The sequence below is a fragment of the Chanodichthys erythropterus genome, chromosome 23 (assembly GCF_024489055.1).
Source record: "Chanodichthys erythropterus isolate Z2021 chromosome 23, ASM2448905v1, whole genome shotgun sequence".
Taxonomy (NCBI): Eukaryota; Metazoa; Chordata; class Actinopteri; order Cypriniformes; family Xenocyprididae; genus Chanodichthys; species Chanodichthys erythropterus.
Genome location: NC_090243.1, coordinates 5,348,075 through 5,365,641, shown reverse-complemented (window position 1 = coordinate 5,365,641; position 17,567 = coordinate 5,348,075). Strand labels below are relative to the sequence as shown.

Here is a 17,567-nt window from a genome sequence, read left to right as displayed (position 1 = left end):
ATATGTTCAATAAAGCAATAAGCCCCAAGAAGCTGAGGTTCACAGTGAATTTAGAACAGCTAAGGGGCGCTGTTGAGCTCTTCTAAATTCACTGTAAACTATGGCTTCACAGAGTTTATTGATTTTATAAAATGGTCAGTTCATAAAAATAGTGAATTTAATGATGTCACAGGTGTTTGTAGAGTAATTTACAATGGCTTTGAACGTGGCTCAACCTCTTTATCATATACAGTGGAATATCTGCACAGGACCCATTTCAATAAGACAGCACAAAAGCTTCTTTCTCCACTCACTGTCATGGCTTTTGATGGCATAGACGTCAATACTGGGGTCGAAGTCTCCCGGTGAGAGTGGTTTAGTGCTGTCTAGGGTGTTACTAGGACTGTCAGGAGGTGTTCCGACAATCCCTCCATCACTCTCTCCTTCCTCCTCTCCCTCATTATCCTCACTCTCCACCTCCTCTTGTTCTGCCCTCTCCACATCATGGATCCCAACCAGAAGACTGTAGTCCATCAACTTCAGCAAGGCAAGGAACTAGACAGAGAGATGAGGGAAAAAAGAACAACAGATGGATAGAAGAGGGAAAGAGGAAGTGCACAAGATAAATGAGTCATTGTGTCCTTACCAGGCAGACAGAGTGAAAAAGCTCATTCTTCTGAATCATTTACCTCCACATCCTTTCGAAGCTTATCGAGGAATGTTTTCTTACTCTCCTCATCAATGTATATTTTCTGTCCATCGTTGATGAAGTCATTGTCTTTGTACGTAGGGAGTTCTTTAGCCTGGTAGAAAAGAGAAACATTTAGTGTGCTAAAGATGCTCTCTTACACTTACAGTCTCTTTTAAAAGACACTATAAGAGATTCATCATTAACATTAAAATAAATTCAGGTCCTGACATGCTGGTTGTGTCATGTAATATCATGCAGCACAGCAGGGGGTGCTCTAGACTCACAAAACAGAGGCTGTTTGGCGTGTTCAGATGCATGTAGTGTCAAGGGACCCTTATATGAACAAATGAGACAACAGCCTAACGGTGTGGCTGATTTAGATGATCTACATTTGTGTTTAGAGATATTCAGAATGGCCTATGAAAGAAATGAGCTTTAAAACAGAGTTAAAAATGTATGTAGCTACAATGCATTGATGTTAATGTAGACCGGCCAACACAAACACCTCAAAATGACTCAGCTGTAAGTAATTATTACTTACTACTACTTAATATTTAAGTAATAACTTTTTATGGCTCGTTCGAACTATTGAAAATGTGGGTGAAAATATTTCCTCCGGGGTGGTATAAACCTCCAGAATGAACACACTGCAGCAATTCTTTGTAATTAGTTCATTTGGTACCCTTGCTCCAGACTCCAGTAAAAACCATATTAATGGACTTTAACAGCCTCTACCGTTTGCACAACTTTCAAAAGCAAACATACACCTATCAAACTGTTGTGAAATCTAGGTCATCGATAGTCAAAGTGCGCCCTGCTGGTGGGTTTGAAGAGCATTAGGGAAGGGTATGATTGAGGAAAGAGCTTCAAACCAGACAACATTGTGAGTGAACACTATAAGAGAACAGACATTAGGGCACTGATGAAATGGTTTGCATCCATTACACATTCCCCAGTCTTAGTGTGTGAGATTCATCAGTGTATGTTTTTCAGAAGACAAAACAATATTGGAAATCGTTTCGCCTCTGAAACAAATTTTTGGTCACCAAGCCCAATTATTTTTCAACCTCTACCTTCCAAACACCAGTCAGAGAGACCACTTTTCATGAGCTAATCGTTTTCTGACAAATACAATCCAATGAATATCTTGAAATATGTTGCATTATAGAAGTAAAATGACGTGGCATTTGACTTTAAAAATGAAGTAATGGACTTGAATCTGGCAGGGATGGAGCGAAAGGAGAAATATTTAACCTGCTGCAGGATTGAATTGTACAGTATATGCAAGCATGGTTCTTTTGTTCATTTCTTAAGCCATGGCAGCTTCCTATGGCTATTTTCATGGTGTGAAAAAAAAAAAAAAAAAAAGCAGCAGCAGCAACCCTTCAGATCCTTCAAAAAAGACACTTCAGATCTGTTTTTAACATAACTTGCAAAATAAGAAAAAAAAAAAAGAAAAAAAGAAAAAAAGAAAAAGAAAAAAGGCGGCTACTAGCATACCACGGCTTGTGACGAGAACTTGAACTTAAACCTGAGGATAATATGATGTGCGATTAGGGAGAAACGGCTCTAGCTTGTTTTACGAGAGTTTTTGATGTTTTGTTGAAGTGAAAAAAATGGCCAGTAAACTTCACAAAAGTATCTCAATGATTCATGTCATTGTGTGAATAATAAAATTAAGCATTCAAGCAAAACTATAACATATAATTGTTTGACTAGCAAAGATTTCTGAGAAAGTTACTTCAAAGTCCACATTTGTTCTCAGAAAACAGAGCGTGTGAAGAAAATGAACCTTTCTTTCTACTCCTCTTCATGACTTGGCCAGGCAACAAGCAGCTTAATGGTTGCTAAAACAGTGAGTTCTCTGAAAAGGGGGTGAAGCCTTATATCCTACATATGCGGGACACAGGGCTGACAGCGATGGTCAGTATCCCTGTTAAGCAGTGACCTTAAATTGGCACAGTTTCAACAGTCATGTGTGTAAAGCTGCCTTTGGCCTGTAATAGAACAGCAGCAGGTTCAGCATTTATTCAAAGAGTCGGGAATAAATAGGAAAGCACTGTATGCCTAATCCATGTGGCAGATGAGAAACAGACTACAAAAAATAATTTCCTTATTCAGAATTTGTCTAGTTTTCCGATGTATAAATACCTAAACATTTTAATAGCAAGATAATTGACTTGAGATGCAAATGATAAGACTAGTTTTCAGAATATATATTATAATTCCATTTATATAATTTGCTAAATGTAAGAACAATAAAGATATTTTCTCAGAAATCAAGGCTACATTTTTATTTAATCTTTGATCTAGTCTATTAAAAATTAAATTGTTTTAAAAATTGTTCCCAAAACATCTTGAGTGCTGCTCAGAGTTGTTGAAACATTTTCTGTATTCTATACTGACGAAGAAGTTAGAATCTTTTATCCTCCTCTAAAATTGCTTTTGGAAAACAGGGATGGCTTTACACACCATAGAAAGTGTTCAGGGATATGCAAGGGATTAGGGTCTACGGCCCTGTGACAGAATAAAAGGATTAAAATAGGAGTCAGGTAACCTCATGCCCCTTAGTCCACCAATGGGCCATCTGTTGTTCACCTCACAGGCCTCTGGGCCTAGAGTATATAGAGTACTGTGAAAAAGTCTTAGGCACGTTAGTATTTGGTGTGACCAATCTGACCAATAAAAAGTCTTTTTTCCTGGGTACACTTGCACAGTTTTTCAGGTAGTTTTGCAGGTAGGCTTCTTCAAACGTCTTGGAGACACTGACAGTTCTTTTTAATGGTGAGATCAGGGGCCGTATTCACAAAACATTTTATCTTATGACTAAGAGTTCTCCTAAATAGCAGTAAAAGTTCTTAGCCAAGAGTTTTTTCTTAAAACCTATTCACAAAGCTGCTGATACAAACTTTTGAGGAATAGAGAGAAATCTTTAGATAACAGAAAGGGCAGGGTTGACCTCTTTGCTATGGATGTCAACATGCTTACTAACTATGCCCACAGTGATTGGCTGATAGGGGTATCTGTTAGTGATTTAATCATAGAAATATTGTATAAACAGGTATCATGTTGCCATATTCAAATAAAGATTTTAAAATAAAAATGTTGTCATATTCAACTAAAGATTTTAAAATGTAGGCTGTCACTAATTAAACTAGTATATGTTCAGCTAATTGTCAGCCTCTTACATGTCTGCATCTTGAGATTGCAGAATTCAAGCGACAAATTATCTTTTATATATATATCTATATCTATAAAAAAACAAACAAACAAAAAAACAGGAGGAGCACGTTCAAATGGTCTATCTAATCAGCTCAAGAGGAGGCATATATATACACTGCCCTCCAAAAGTTTGGAAATGCCCTAGAAAAGTGAAAAACTATGTCATAAAACTATGAAAACATATTATTATATAAACAGTTTATACATAGAAAAAAAAACTTAAATTTTCGATTCATTAAAATATCCACCATTAGCAGCTATCTGACCTAAACTGGGTTCTAATTGGTTCTTTGTATTCTAAACTTAATTGGCAATCAATTGTTGAAGCTATTAAGGTGTGCTGATCCAAAAATCTTTTACAAACCTACAAAGTTTAAACCAGTAACCAGGCATCACAGCTGGCAAAGGGGCATGTCTGACTTATATATTGCCATTATTATGTAATCAAAATGAAAATTATTATTGCTGGTCTCCAATGATAATGTCAAGTTACTGTAATGTATTTGCACCAAAAAACGATAAGAATTTATGCTGATATCGTTCAAATCCACACTTTGCCAGGGGGGTTTCCAAACTTTTGGAGGGCAGTGTATATATACACACAGCCAACTCACCTAGTTACCTCAACAGTTTTCAGCATCCCTCCGCCACCCCGACTCCTCACTCTTGGCTAGTTCCTATTCCCAGGATACAGGGGGAGTACTGTCCTCAGACAGCACGCCAAATATGATTATTTTGCTCTTTTACTCTTTGATCATTTGTAAGTGCAAACTCGTAAAAACAACTGCCACAGGTAATCGGACATTATTTTTTTATTTATTTTTCAAAAATAATTGTTGGCATTTTTGCCTTTTTATTACAATAGGACAGTGAGTAGACAGGAAGCAAAGTGGAAAAGAGAAAGAGGAGGGTGGGCTCGGGAAAGGTCCATGAGCCAAAACTCGAACTCATGTCACCTGAACTGCCCACAAGGCTATAATTATTATTTAATTATATATAACTTGACCGCAATATTTTATTCTCCATCATTCAATACATTTTGCCTGTACATAAATGATCTATAAATCAAAACATTTATTGCATTTATGAAGAAAAGACTCAGCACCCAAAGCTCTATTGCCTATTGCCTCAATGGTGTACAGTGTCTTTAGGCGGACCTCTGAGATGGATTGTCAGCAACATCCATTTTAGGACTGTTTGTGATTTGGTCTTAGTGAGAGTCCTCTTGACTACTTCTAAATTTTCACAGAATTAGGAGCTAGTTTTAGTGCTAAAATGCTTTTTGAAATACACTTCCTAAATTTAGGATTGACACAGCCATTATTTTTAAGATTTTCCTTTAAATCGGCAAGTTAGGAGCTACTTTTAGCCTTAAGATGTTTTGTGAATACGGCCCCAGATCTCCATGGCTGCCATCAGACTCCTTGTGCATACAAAAATCTCACTGGATTATTACAATTAATGGCATGGCCAATAATGGAATGCTTGGAAATGTGAACTGATATTTCCTACCGACACACTACAGCAAAAGATATAAAAAACTGGCTTAAAACCAGTTGGTGAAAATACTAACGTGCCTAAGACTTTTGCCCTCTACTGTTTATGTGTGTTTTATTTTTAATCTTATAACACTAAACATGTATACAATGCACTATGAATGACAGACAATAGATACTTTGGGCTTATAATACCAAATAATACACAGACACATGGAACTACAAGGATAAGTGGCTAACTGTTAACATAGATCTTCTTTGTTAAGTTCTAGTACTTTCTGATGACTAACAGGCAAACAGCCTGTCATTAAATCTTTTTATTTACAGCCGCAATGTTGATGCTACTGCAGCTTACAGCCTCTTGGTTTAATCTCCATAGCTTAAAAAAGCACCATGGACTTTGCTTCACCTTGACACACTAAGTATAGGATATATCTACATCTGCGCACCCGATAATCACACAGACGCTCTAAAATCAGCACGCCTCACTCTCATACTCACTCTCTGCTTCGAAGTAAATTAAGGTGCTCGAAGTGACAAATAATTAGCCACTACAGAATGAACCATCTTTAAGAAACACACAAGCAAAGAGACTTGACATACAATATACTTTGAACACAGAAAACTACTCTTGACTGACATAGGAAAGCAATATATTCCCATCAGAATTTAGTTTGAGGGTGAAACTGACCTTTTCTTTGTCACTTGCCTCTCTGGCAACGGTAGATCCCTACAGATAAGAAAAATTGAAACATGTCAAACCATATCATAATCGTCATCTCGTTTGACTTTGCCACTCATTTTTCATAATCCTTACCTTCAGGTCATATTTCTTATACACAGACAACCGGTGGCTGAACACGTTGCGTGTGACTATCATGTAAGTCTCGTCTCCGTCTACAGTAAGGCGGTACATGCCTAGGAACTGTGGTAGCAGTGTGGTACCATGACATTCCACAATATACTGTAGCGAGAAAAGACCTTATAACCATCTTACTCATGATAAATGCGCATGTAAATTTAAAAGTTATTGGTAAAACATAACGCTTGTATGGGGAATGCGTGAGCTTTTGTGTTCACACCTGGTGGTACTTCTTGAGGATGTTGTGCATCTCAGCCACGTCCTCGCTGCTTATGGTCTTGATGACGTACCTCTTGTCGTAGGAGGTGTGGAAGCGAGCACCACTACGACCCTGAGCTTCACTGACGAGGGGCGCGCTACGGGTCAAAGAGTTCTGCCAACACACATAGGAAAGAGGAAGAGGTCTTGTCATACATAATACACACAAAGACTGATGTGACCGAGAGAGACTTTTTAACACTTTCGTTTACAGGTCCTTGTACAGGGAAGTGAGATCTCAACATCATCACACTGAATTAGAAGTGAATGGTAATTTAAAGCCGAAAAGTTGAAACAGATGGTTGGTTTTTATGCTAATTTCTCTTACCATCTCAAACTAGCATCTGTTCAACTTTTTATATATTTACGCATGTTCTTTAAGCAAGCTTTGGCAACCACCAATGTTTATTAGCAATTGATTAACAAAAAACTGTTGATCTAAAACGCAGTAGTTTTCCCCTTTTCAACCCAATCTGGCCCTGTTACACATTGCAGTTCAGAGCCAGAAAAACAGCACACAATCTACAGAACATACATGCTGGTTTCGATCCAGGAACCAACCATGTCATTATCCAGAAAACAAGATAACGTAATTACCATAAAAGTTTTCAAAGCAAAAACAACTCAGACTGGCTAGACGGATGCAACAAAAATAAATAATTGCTATTAATTAACCTATCAATACAAAGGGCTCTATCATACACCCGACAATGCGGCACCAGGCGCGACGCAAGTGTTTTTTGCTAGTTTCAGCCGGACGCAGTTTTCATTTTTACGTTTTGTGCCACGTTGTTTAAATAGCAAATGCATTTGCGCCAATTTGTGCTGGTTTCTGGTCTGAAAACGCAGTGTGTTCAGGCGCATTGTTAGTGCATTGCTATTTTGAGGCAACTGAAATAGACTGTGCCATTGACCAACTGAAACCTGGACTAAAGTCAATGGTGCAACATTTTTTTTTGTTATTTAAAGAGCATGTTAGTAATATGCCCCGTACTTGCCCTGTAGATGGTCTGCTCATGCGCTTTAACCTCACGCACGAGCAGATCCATTTCTTTGCTAGAGAAGTGTTCCGTTTTTCTGCTTGCAAATTCTGCACATCTACCATGGCGTGAGCGCAACTGGCTTTTAAAGGGAATGGGAGATGAGACTCTGATTGGTTTATTGAAGGTTATGCCCAAAACACACACATTACTCATTAAGAGAATAGGGACAACCCTTTTAGACCATGCGCCGACCATTTTTCTTGTGGTTACACTAAACTATTAAAAGTGGATTTGGACACGCCCTAAGCGCACCTGCACCGTGCGATTTAGACCATGTGCTTAGACTGTTAAATTAGGGCCCAAAGTGTCACAGAGTGATTCCTTTATCCAGTTGATAGACAACATTTTCACTATACATTCAATCTGAAATATGATTTCAAAATAAGATTCACAATAAGATTTATATTTTTGAAAGAATTATCTTCTGCTCACTAAGGCTGCATTTATTTTATTAAAAACACAGTGGGAAAAAAAATTATATTATGAACTATATACTATCACGGGGAAGTCGTGGCCTAATGGATAGAGTGTCAGACTTGTAAACCAAAGGTCATGGGTTCGAGTCTCAGGTCTGGCAGGGATTTCACAAAATACATAACATGCTGATTTTGTGCTCAAGAAACATTTCTTATTACTATAATGTTGAAAACCGTTGTACTGCTTAATATTTTTATGGAAACCATAATATTTTTTTTCAGGATTCTTCAATGAATAAAAAGTTCAAAAGCAGCATTTATATTATTTGAAATTTATATATTTTTTCAAACAATGTGAAAGAGTTATTTAAATGCTTCCTTGCTGAATAAATGTATTAATTTATTTGATTTTTATTTTTCTTTAACAAGAAATAGTCAAAAATAAGTGTAAGCACAGCAAAAGTAAGACTGTGATGCTGATTGCTGCATGTTTGCAGGCAGTTTAAGTAGTAACAGTCAGTTATGTCATGTCGAAATTTCTGAAGTTCAAGATCTGAAAGAGGTTCACAGAACTCACCACTGAGCACTGGCTCTCGTGGAAAAAGGGTATGCTAGTTTCTGCTAACAAAATTTTGTATGCAGATCATTTAATCTAACCAACACATGACCACTTTGATGCAGACAGCAATTTCCAACTGCCCTTGTGTCTGTCCCAGTTTCGGGAAAAAAGCTCATCGTAGACACATGGCGCACATGAAAAGGCCGGAGGGTCTCTCCTCAGTGAAGGTGAGTGTCGGACACAGCTGCACAGAGCAGCTCTATGTACATTTCCATATACATGTAACACACCCACACATATTCCTATCGCCTCCCTCTGTCTCCGTGCATCACTTCATCTTTGTTCCTCAAATCTATGTGCTTGGATTTCCTCATTTTCATTTCCTCAACATAGTCATCAAGTATACTCATTAAACACAAAACCAAAAGCAGGATATGAGATTTCGAAAGGCTTCACAGGCTGAGTCATGCAGGTTAGGGCCTGTAGCTGTTCAGCTGACGGCTCATTCTGCAGGGAAGTGTGTGCACAGATGGGCTGAAAATAGTGATGATGAGGCAGGTAGCTATCAGAGGACGCAGGGTGGACTGAAAAAACCCACACCACTAGGAAAATTAGTGGGATTATGCTAGATCTGTATTACAAAACAGCTGTTATCGTGCAGGTAGTTTTGCATAGCCAGACTTTTGACTTGCGGCATAACGTCTGGTCCCAAGCACCGCCCACTTATGACCGACATGAAAAGCTGTCCTGAACTAGCCTAATTATATAGGGCAGTAGTTCTAAAACTTTTTGAATCTGAGATCCCACATTTTCCACAATAATATTCCAAGGCCCCATGACTCTTCCAGTAGTTCTTGATTTACCGGATAATGATTTTGAAAAATATTTTGTACTCACAATTTCTACCAAAAAAAACAAAAAAACAAAACATTGTAGTGATTGGTGTAATTAGAAATTAGCCTCTTAACGGTCACTGTCCCTTTAGCGGAACACTTTGCGGTGTTTTTATTTATTGCCTTTTTTTGTATCACATATTTTACTAATCATCATAAATTAGATATCATACTTTAAATCCTTTTAGTGGGCTCCTCCCCCTAGTCAGTGTTGTCATGTTTCATATTACAAAATTTATTTTAACTACTTTGTAGTCAAAACTGTTCTAATCTTGACAAAAAGACATATTGTCGGAATAGCTTCCATATTCAGCCATAATGTTTTGTGATAAAAATGATATTTTGACCGAAATTTATTAATTTGTTACAGAAGAATGCATCAAAAAAATTTCAATGGAATGTGGCTGACACCCGGTGGCTATTTTTTGGACAACGCTTAAACAAAATTTCATGGGAACTTCATTTTTTGTGATATTAACTTCAAATTTGGAACAGCTTGATTAGACATATGGCTTTGTTTTTTTTTATATCAATTTTAGAGTAAAAAATAACACATTTTTAGTACAGTACATTTGATTTACAGTAAATTGAAACTTCTAAAAAAATTTCATTTTTTGAAGTGCTTTCACTTCAGCAACAATCTGCTGTGCGTCTTCTTTAAAACCAGACCAAACTTAGGTCTATATTCAAAAGCATTCGTGAAGTACAAAAATTCACGTGTGGATAGTGCATTTTCATGTTTATGCTCAAAAAGAGGGTTGACAGTTAAATGTTCATACATTTTATTGATTTACATGACTTTGTCAGAGCCAGAAAATACATTTTTATTAACTAACACATATATCCAGGTTTTTCAAGCAACAGTTGTCAAGGGCAGGAATAAAACAAAAAATATCTGGCTTATTTCAACATTTGTTTTGTCTTGTTTTAAATCCTTTTAACTCATCTTGAGGCCCCTTTGGAAGTTTGCCCCTCATAGTCAGCATCGCCCCCCTTATTATGAACCACTGATATAGGGATTCCTTAAAATTGACTAGTTGATTTTGAGAATATGTAGTTGTACACACTTCTAAATTTGCAAAATTTATGCTTGTCTTATAAAGGTTTCATTCTTCTCTGATGTAAAACATAGGAAGCTTAAACTCCGGTAAACAGCTCCTACTGAACATCTCTAATCAAGACCATAAAATAAGCAGCACATTCTGGGAAGCTGAAGTTTTTTTGTATATGTGTCAGGGTTACAGTCATAATGTAATGCCTTTTAAGCCCACACAAGCAGACAGGGAGCTCTAACTCTATTACAGTGAAATGCAAAGGCATATCTTCCTCATTAGCCAACATTAGAAATGTTGAGAAAAGCCTTTTTGCCTAATGCAGACTGATTGTGCCTATTCTTGCTAAAAAAGGTATTTTCTTCTATGGAAAAGATATGGGGAAAGGGATATGATTAAGAACATTTGTACGTGGGAGTCTGGAGGATGCAAGGACAGCTCTGACATTACTGTGTTATTATGGGGAATGATGGTCTTCATTACGACAGCAAATTGAGTGGTTAATGACTAAATTACCTCTTGGTAATCATGGGCTTTTCTAACGGAGAACTGAATCTATTTGGCATTGTTTAGTAGTGAGTACACTGGTGTTTTATGTTGTTCAGCTGCAGTATGCTGTGGTTTTAAGACACTGAACATGAAACTTTGGATCATTTCTCTCTCTTTCACAAAGCTTACCTGGAAGTCCTGGTCATCGATGCTGAACCTCTCTCTCAAATTACGAAAAACAAGAGGGCAATACTCCTTGAACTTAAAATGGCTTGGCATATTCTCTCTGAAAAGCAAAGAAGCAAAGAGATAAAAGTGAATTCACCAAAGAAACATCTCTAGAGTTGAAGTTACAATAGTCTTCTCTACTGTGACGAATATGATATATGAGATTTTGTACATCGGGAATTGAGTGCTGCAGTGATGACATATTTTTATAGGCAAACCCAGAAGTTCCCTTAACAATTTTTCCATAGACTTTAAAGTTGTTGCAAAAAATAAGCTCTGTGATCAACAAAAGTTCATGGTACTTGCACGGTAATTTTCACAAATTAACACAACTTTTATACATTTTGAAACCTAAATACAATTGCCAGAAATAAAAAGCTAAGCATGGAGCTAACGTCATTTAGCAACTTGTTAGCAACCGCCTTTTTCAAGACAAGTAAAAGCTGTCATAGAATAAAATGTGAAAATATCTTTAGCTTGTGTTCACCACATACCTTATTTCAGACTTTTAACCAAAACCACATTAAAAAAAACCCACTTGTGAACGATGGAACAAGAAGTGTTGGGGTAATGCATTACAAGAAACACGAGTTACGTAATCAAATGACTTTTTCCAAGTAACTAGTAAAGTAACGCATTACTTTTACATTTACAACAAAATATCTGAGTGACTTTTTCAAACAAGTAATGCAAGTTACTTTGCTTTCTCATTTATTGTCCGACAGCTCTCCTGCCCCCAGATTGAGAGAATCGTGAGGAAGTGCAGAGGTGTTGTGTGTGCTGTGTAAACATGATGGTTATTGTAGTTCTAGACTAAATGTGAACATGCATTTACTCATCTCACTTGAAAAAGCAGAATGAATGAATAAATGAAGACTGTGAAATGCACACTCAGAATATTATGCAAATCAATCAATCTTGCAATAATTAAACGTTAAATAACACAGATATAATTTATATATTTAAAGCTGCAGTCTGTAAGTTTTGCCACTTTGTCGCCATCTGCGTTTGAAACCTGCAATTGCAGTTATTTGCGGAATTATTATCTTTATGTGGGTTGTGCATCGGCACGGCTCATCAGCACAGATGAATCTAATGTATCGCATACGTGATACTGCACTTCAGAATCACAAATTCTACGTCTTGGAAGTATGACCAAAATAAGGATTTTCACCGGAAAATTTCATCTGAACAATTAAGTAACATGTCTGCCACTTTTGTTCTGACCAACTGAGAAAAAAGCATTACAATGAATCACGTGGCCAATGGTGATTAAATCTAACGTTAGTTTAGTTCAGATCACGCTAAACCGTGCAAATTATTATTATTATTGTACTTTTTTCTCAAACTGTTAATGTTAACAACATCAGCATTGCGTGACTGTGTATTTATTGTGTATTAGCCTTACCTGTAGATTTCAATTTCTGTAGCAAAGTCTTTTGCTTTCGACTACAGGTGAATCTCCAGTTGTCACTGATGATTGTCATTTGGACCTTTCTGGATTACAATCCGCCATCAAATTGATAAGTGTAATTGTTTCAGCTGCTGTGAGAAAATGCTATAAATGATCTGCTATGTCCTCACATATAGCCTACTAGTTGTGACTCATTCTTTCTGTTTACAGATGTGTCGTAATGATGCAAAGACAAATGGCTGAATGTTCGAATTTCCCGCGGAAACCCACCGGTTTTATTATAAAACAGTATCACAAGGAGAGTTTTAAACACTGGCTGATTATGTACTTGCTCAAATTATTTTGGATCATTTTTAACCAAAAAACATTATGGACAGCAGCTTTAATCTCACTTTGTTAACCAATGTCTTTGCTGCTGACTTTTGATGATCCAATTTAACCATACGAATAAGCAAAAAAAAAACCACTTTTAATTTAACTTTTTTTGTTTTGTTTAGTTTTTATTATAAAGACTGTTGAAGTTTCTTCTCCTGTGTCCTATTCTTCTTCAATCCAGAATGGCAGCTCAGATGAAAGGTTTGTTTGAGCTGCGCCCTCTACTGTACAGGCATGAATATGCATTTCCTTCAGCCTGAGGCTTACTCATTTCACTTTTGGTTTGAAAGGGCCTTTACATTTTCCAAAAATAGAACTTTTGTTATTAAAAAATACAGGAAAGCCAAGACCAGGTGAAAAAAAGTAACGCAAAAGTAATGTAATGCATTACTCTCCATAAAAAGTAACTAAGTAGTGCAATTAGTTACTTTTTTAGAGAGTAGTGAACTGCTTTTAAAAATAACTTTCCCCAACACTGCTCATTTCTTGGTTTAGGCCTATAAAAATACATCATCCCAGCAGCATTCTATTGATAGGATCATTTTGGTTTGCTATTGCTGTAATCTTATGTGAGTGACATGTTGTCATTGCAAAAGGGAGGGGAACATTTTTTTGATTAAAGAACACGAGAGAACGTGAATTAAGAAATAATCATGATGTCATTTATAAGTCATTTATAATACTGCAATATTCCACTGATCCATTGATTTTATGGTGAATATATATTATGCCATTTCAGTACTAAGAATTTTTCTTATGATTCAGACACTTTCTTGACAGGTTTCAAGAGATTCACTCATCTAATAACACAAGATTCAAAATTAAAAGATTCAGATCTGTTGGATCACAGCAGTTGAGATGAGGAAAAGTGAAAAGTTTGAGAGGAACTCACTTGTTGAAAAGGTGGTTGTCCACTTTAATCTTAGAGTAGGCTTTGAAGTCGTCAGGCATAAGCATGATGGGGATCTGAACATGGCTCAACTCATTTATCTAGAGAGAAGAAGAAAGAGAAGGAGAGAGATTCAGTTACTGGTTACTTGTTCAGGGTTTGAGTCTTAAAATGGGAGTCAAGTGTAGTGGTCACCCAATATGGGCATGGAAACTTATGACCAATACCAATATCTTGAGAATAGGACAGCCTATAAAATATACATATAATACAATTTAAAATAGCAAAATGAGTCTGCCAGCTATCACTAAGCTACAAAATCCTAACACTCACCACCAGAACTAAAAATACTAGTTCACACACCACACATTTTTTGCGATTAACATAAATCAAGTGACACTGAACCAATCAATGTACAGAAGCAGAAGGTGCTGAGATGTACTGGGTACAGGAAAGCATCAGTGTGAGTGATGTGTTCTGCTCATCAGAGGGCGATATCTCTGTGACACAATGCTCTGCTTTGCTCTGCTCAGGATCTGAAACAATGTGCTACATTCAACAGTCATCAGTTCCTGCTTTGCACAGTTTGCTCTTGTGAAAACAACACTTGTAATAAAATCGTAATAACGGAAACTGCTGCATTGTGAGAAGTGGGAATTTAAAACTGCTGTGGATAGTTTTCATTCCAACAAAGAGATCTGGTGACTCATAGGTTCTTTCCCTCTATTAAGAAATAAATAAATAACTATAGCGCTAGCTAAACTCAAGAGGACTGCAGAAGGCTTTAATTAGTGTGATATATTTGTTTGTTTGAGGACGTGCATGCACCAGGATAATTATAAGCAATCAAATAGGCACGAAGCACCATGGGAGATCAAAGATGTTATGTTGGACAATCTTGGCAGATAATAAATATATATACTGTACAAAACAAACAAACAAATACAAATACAAAAAAAGCAGGGATGCACAGATATTAAATTTCTGGTTGATAATTTTCATGTTAATTGTTAGATTAAAATGGCATTAAAAATATTAAAATTTGATACTATTTTGTCTAAATAAATTAAAAAAAATTACAATTAATCTGTTTAAATTGGGCATTACAAAATCTTAACGTACAGTATTAAAAATTTATTTAAGATTCGCTAAAGATTACACAAATAAAAACCTCATGTCGGTCGATAATATATTGTGGAAAAAAATAAACATGAGAAAACATGGAAATGCAACCAAATTGCGTTATCTTCTGACATTCCCAGAAGATGGAAGTCATTTAGGATCTCACATAGATCTAATCAGTAAAAAAAAAAGAAAAAAAAAGGCTTTTAATCAAGGAGCGAGTTAGAGCGAATTTCTTCATTTCCTCTGAAAATACATAGTAACAGTGTAAGCAATGGTCAAAGAAGTTGCATTTAGAGGCTCGCTGCCTGCCAGTCAACCCATTTAACCGAGTTTGTTCACAGAAGGCTAGAGACAGGTTGTCTTCCAAAACAAGGAGATATTGCATCGACCCACTGTGATGTGACCTCCTGGAGAATGGAGAGCATTGAAGTCTCTAGAGACTTTCCTATTGGCTGGTTGAATGCCAGGCTTCTGGATTTGAAGTGTGCCTCAGAGCCAAATGCACTGTGGGTAAGCAGTACTACCTATAGGAGGCAGAATGTCTTATCTTTTATTCTAGTCTGAGCAAATGTAATTATACCTCATTTGTTCTGCATGTCAATTTTGAAAAACCTATTCATGAATGTCACACATCCTACAGTCAGTTATTTGGCTTTCCTTGTGGATATTTTGCTATTAGGGCTGTCAACTTTAGTCGTTTAGTCGACTAATCAGTCGATGCCGTTTTGGTCGACTGACATTCTCACTGGTCGACCAGTTGCAATTTTTTTTTTTTTTTACCAATAAAGACATTTTCATTGATTTACTCCTTGATATTTATTCCTTTATTAGCAGTTATATATTACTGTATTCTAAATATAATTAGCCTATGTTTTATACCAAACTTTAAATGCTTTAATTTAGGCTATTTTATAATGGCGCCACAGTTTAGCGCACCACATGAACACTCGGGAACCGCTCCTGTGGCTGGCTGCTCTGCTGCTTCGCGCTCAGTAAGGAATATAGGTAGTTTTGCTGTATTCATTCAGTTAGAACGCTAACGTGGACTAGGCCTGCAGATCTGTAAGTAGTCTTAACGGCTTTATTATGCTGACTCAATAGATTTTGACTCCATTTATTTGTACACTTGACGCGTTTGAAAATAGCCTATATAATGTGACAAAACGAAAATAAATCTATAGGCCTTCCTACTATACAGCCTATTATTATTAGTGTTTTTTAAGGCTATTTTGGGTTTGTTTGTTTTAAAACGCCTAGATCGGTTGGACAAAAGTTAACCCATAGTTTTGAAAGTAAAGAAGAATATATATACAGCCTGTATAATCGAGAGCTTTTGTTTAGGATTTTTCATTATTTGGCAGTTTTAGCAGTTATATTTTTTTGTAGTGTGTGGTGTGGTCAGGTGCACGATTGTGACGGTCACTATAGACCTAGGACAGAACTCCTCACTTTGCAGTTTAAAAAATAACCTAATTTTCAAATAATTGTATTATTATTATTATAGTTTTATGTATTATTGATGTTTTTCGTTGTTGTTTTATAAATGCTCTATTATAATTGTTGAATAAATGTTCAATCAAAAAAGACATCGCGTTTTTTTTTTTTTTTTTTTTTTTAGTCGACTGATCGTTGCGCAGGACAGGACTTTGGTCGACTAAGCATTTCTTTGGTTGACTACAGCCCTATTTGCTATAACATAATAAAACTGCAATTTAATATCTATCTATCACTAATGTATAGCTAATCCACTAGAATGATTATTTCTAAGAATGATAAAAATGCATTGATATGTCAATTCTTGATCGATGCCAATAATTCATTTCATAGTATGGCAGATAATGTATGTTATGCCTTAGTTTTGTCTTTACTCTGTTTGCTCTGTTCCCGTTCTCCTTAGTTTCTAGTTAGTTTCCCTGTTTGTTAATTAGTTTTCATAGTTCCTAATTCTACGCACCTGTTCTGGTTCTCTTTTGATTATGTTCTGATTATATAAGTCCTGAGTTTCCCTAGTTCATTTGCCTGTTACCATCATTATGTTAAAGGGTTAGTTCACCAAAAAATACAAATTCTGTCATTAATTAAATCACCCTCATGTCGTTCCACACCTATAAAACCTTTGTTAATCTTCAGAATACAAATTAAGATATTTTTGATGAAATCCGATGGCCAGTGAGGGCTCTATTGCCAGCAATGTCACTGAACCTCTCAAGATCCAGAAAGTTACTAAAGGCATATTTAAAACAGTTCATGTGACTACAGTGGTTCAACCTTAATGTTATGAAGGGACGAGAATACTTTTTGTGTACCAAAAAAACAAAATAATGACTTGTCAACAATATCTAGTGATGGGTTATTTCAAAACACTGCTTTGAAGCTTTACAAATCTTTTGTTTCGAATCAGTGATTCGTATCGTGTAAACGAAGCCTCGTTTAATGAAATCATGTGACTTTGGCACTCTGAACCATTGATTCGAAAAGTAAAGCTTCAAAAGCAGTGTTTTAAAATCGCCCATCACTACATTTTGTTGAAAAGGTTTTTTGCACATAAAAAGTATTCTAGATGCTTTATTATATTA

At 36.3% G+C, this 17,567-nt stretch overlaps 1 protein-coding gene across 1 annotated transcript in view; it reads right to left on the bottom strand.

The window, feature by feature from the left end:
* The window catches only part of pip4k2aa (phosphatidylinositol-5-phosphate 4-kinase, type II, alpha a), a 37,128-nt gene that overhangs the window by 4,639 nt on the left and 14,922 nt on the right, over nt 1-17,567 (bottom strand). Inside the window, exons 2-8 of the mRNA XM_067378024.1 lie at nt 13,870-13,967; nt 11,150-11,246; nt 6,471-6,623; nt 6,206-6,352; nt 6,080-6,118; nt 669-782; nt 294-534 (exon numbers count right to left, since the gene is read on the bottom strand). Coding sequence (XP_067234125.1) covers nt 294-534; nt 669-782; nt 6,080-6,118; nt 6,206-6,352; nt 6,471-6,623; nt 11,150-11,246; nt 13,870-13,967 — 889 coding nt within the window. The remainder of the gene's footprint in view (nt 1-293; nt 535-668; nt 783-6,079; nt 6,119-6,205; nt 6,353-6,470; nt 6,624-11,149; nt 11,247-13,869; nt 13,968-17,567) is intronic.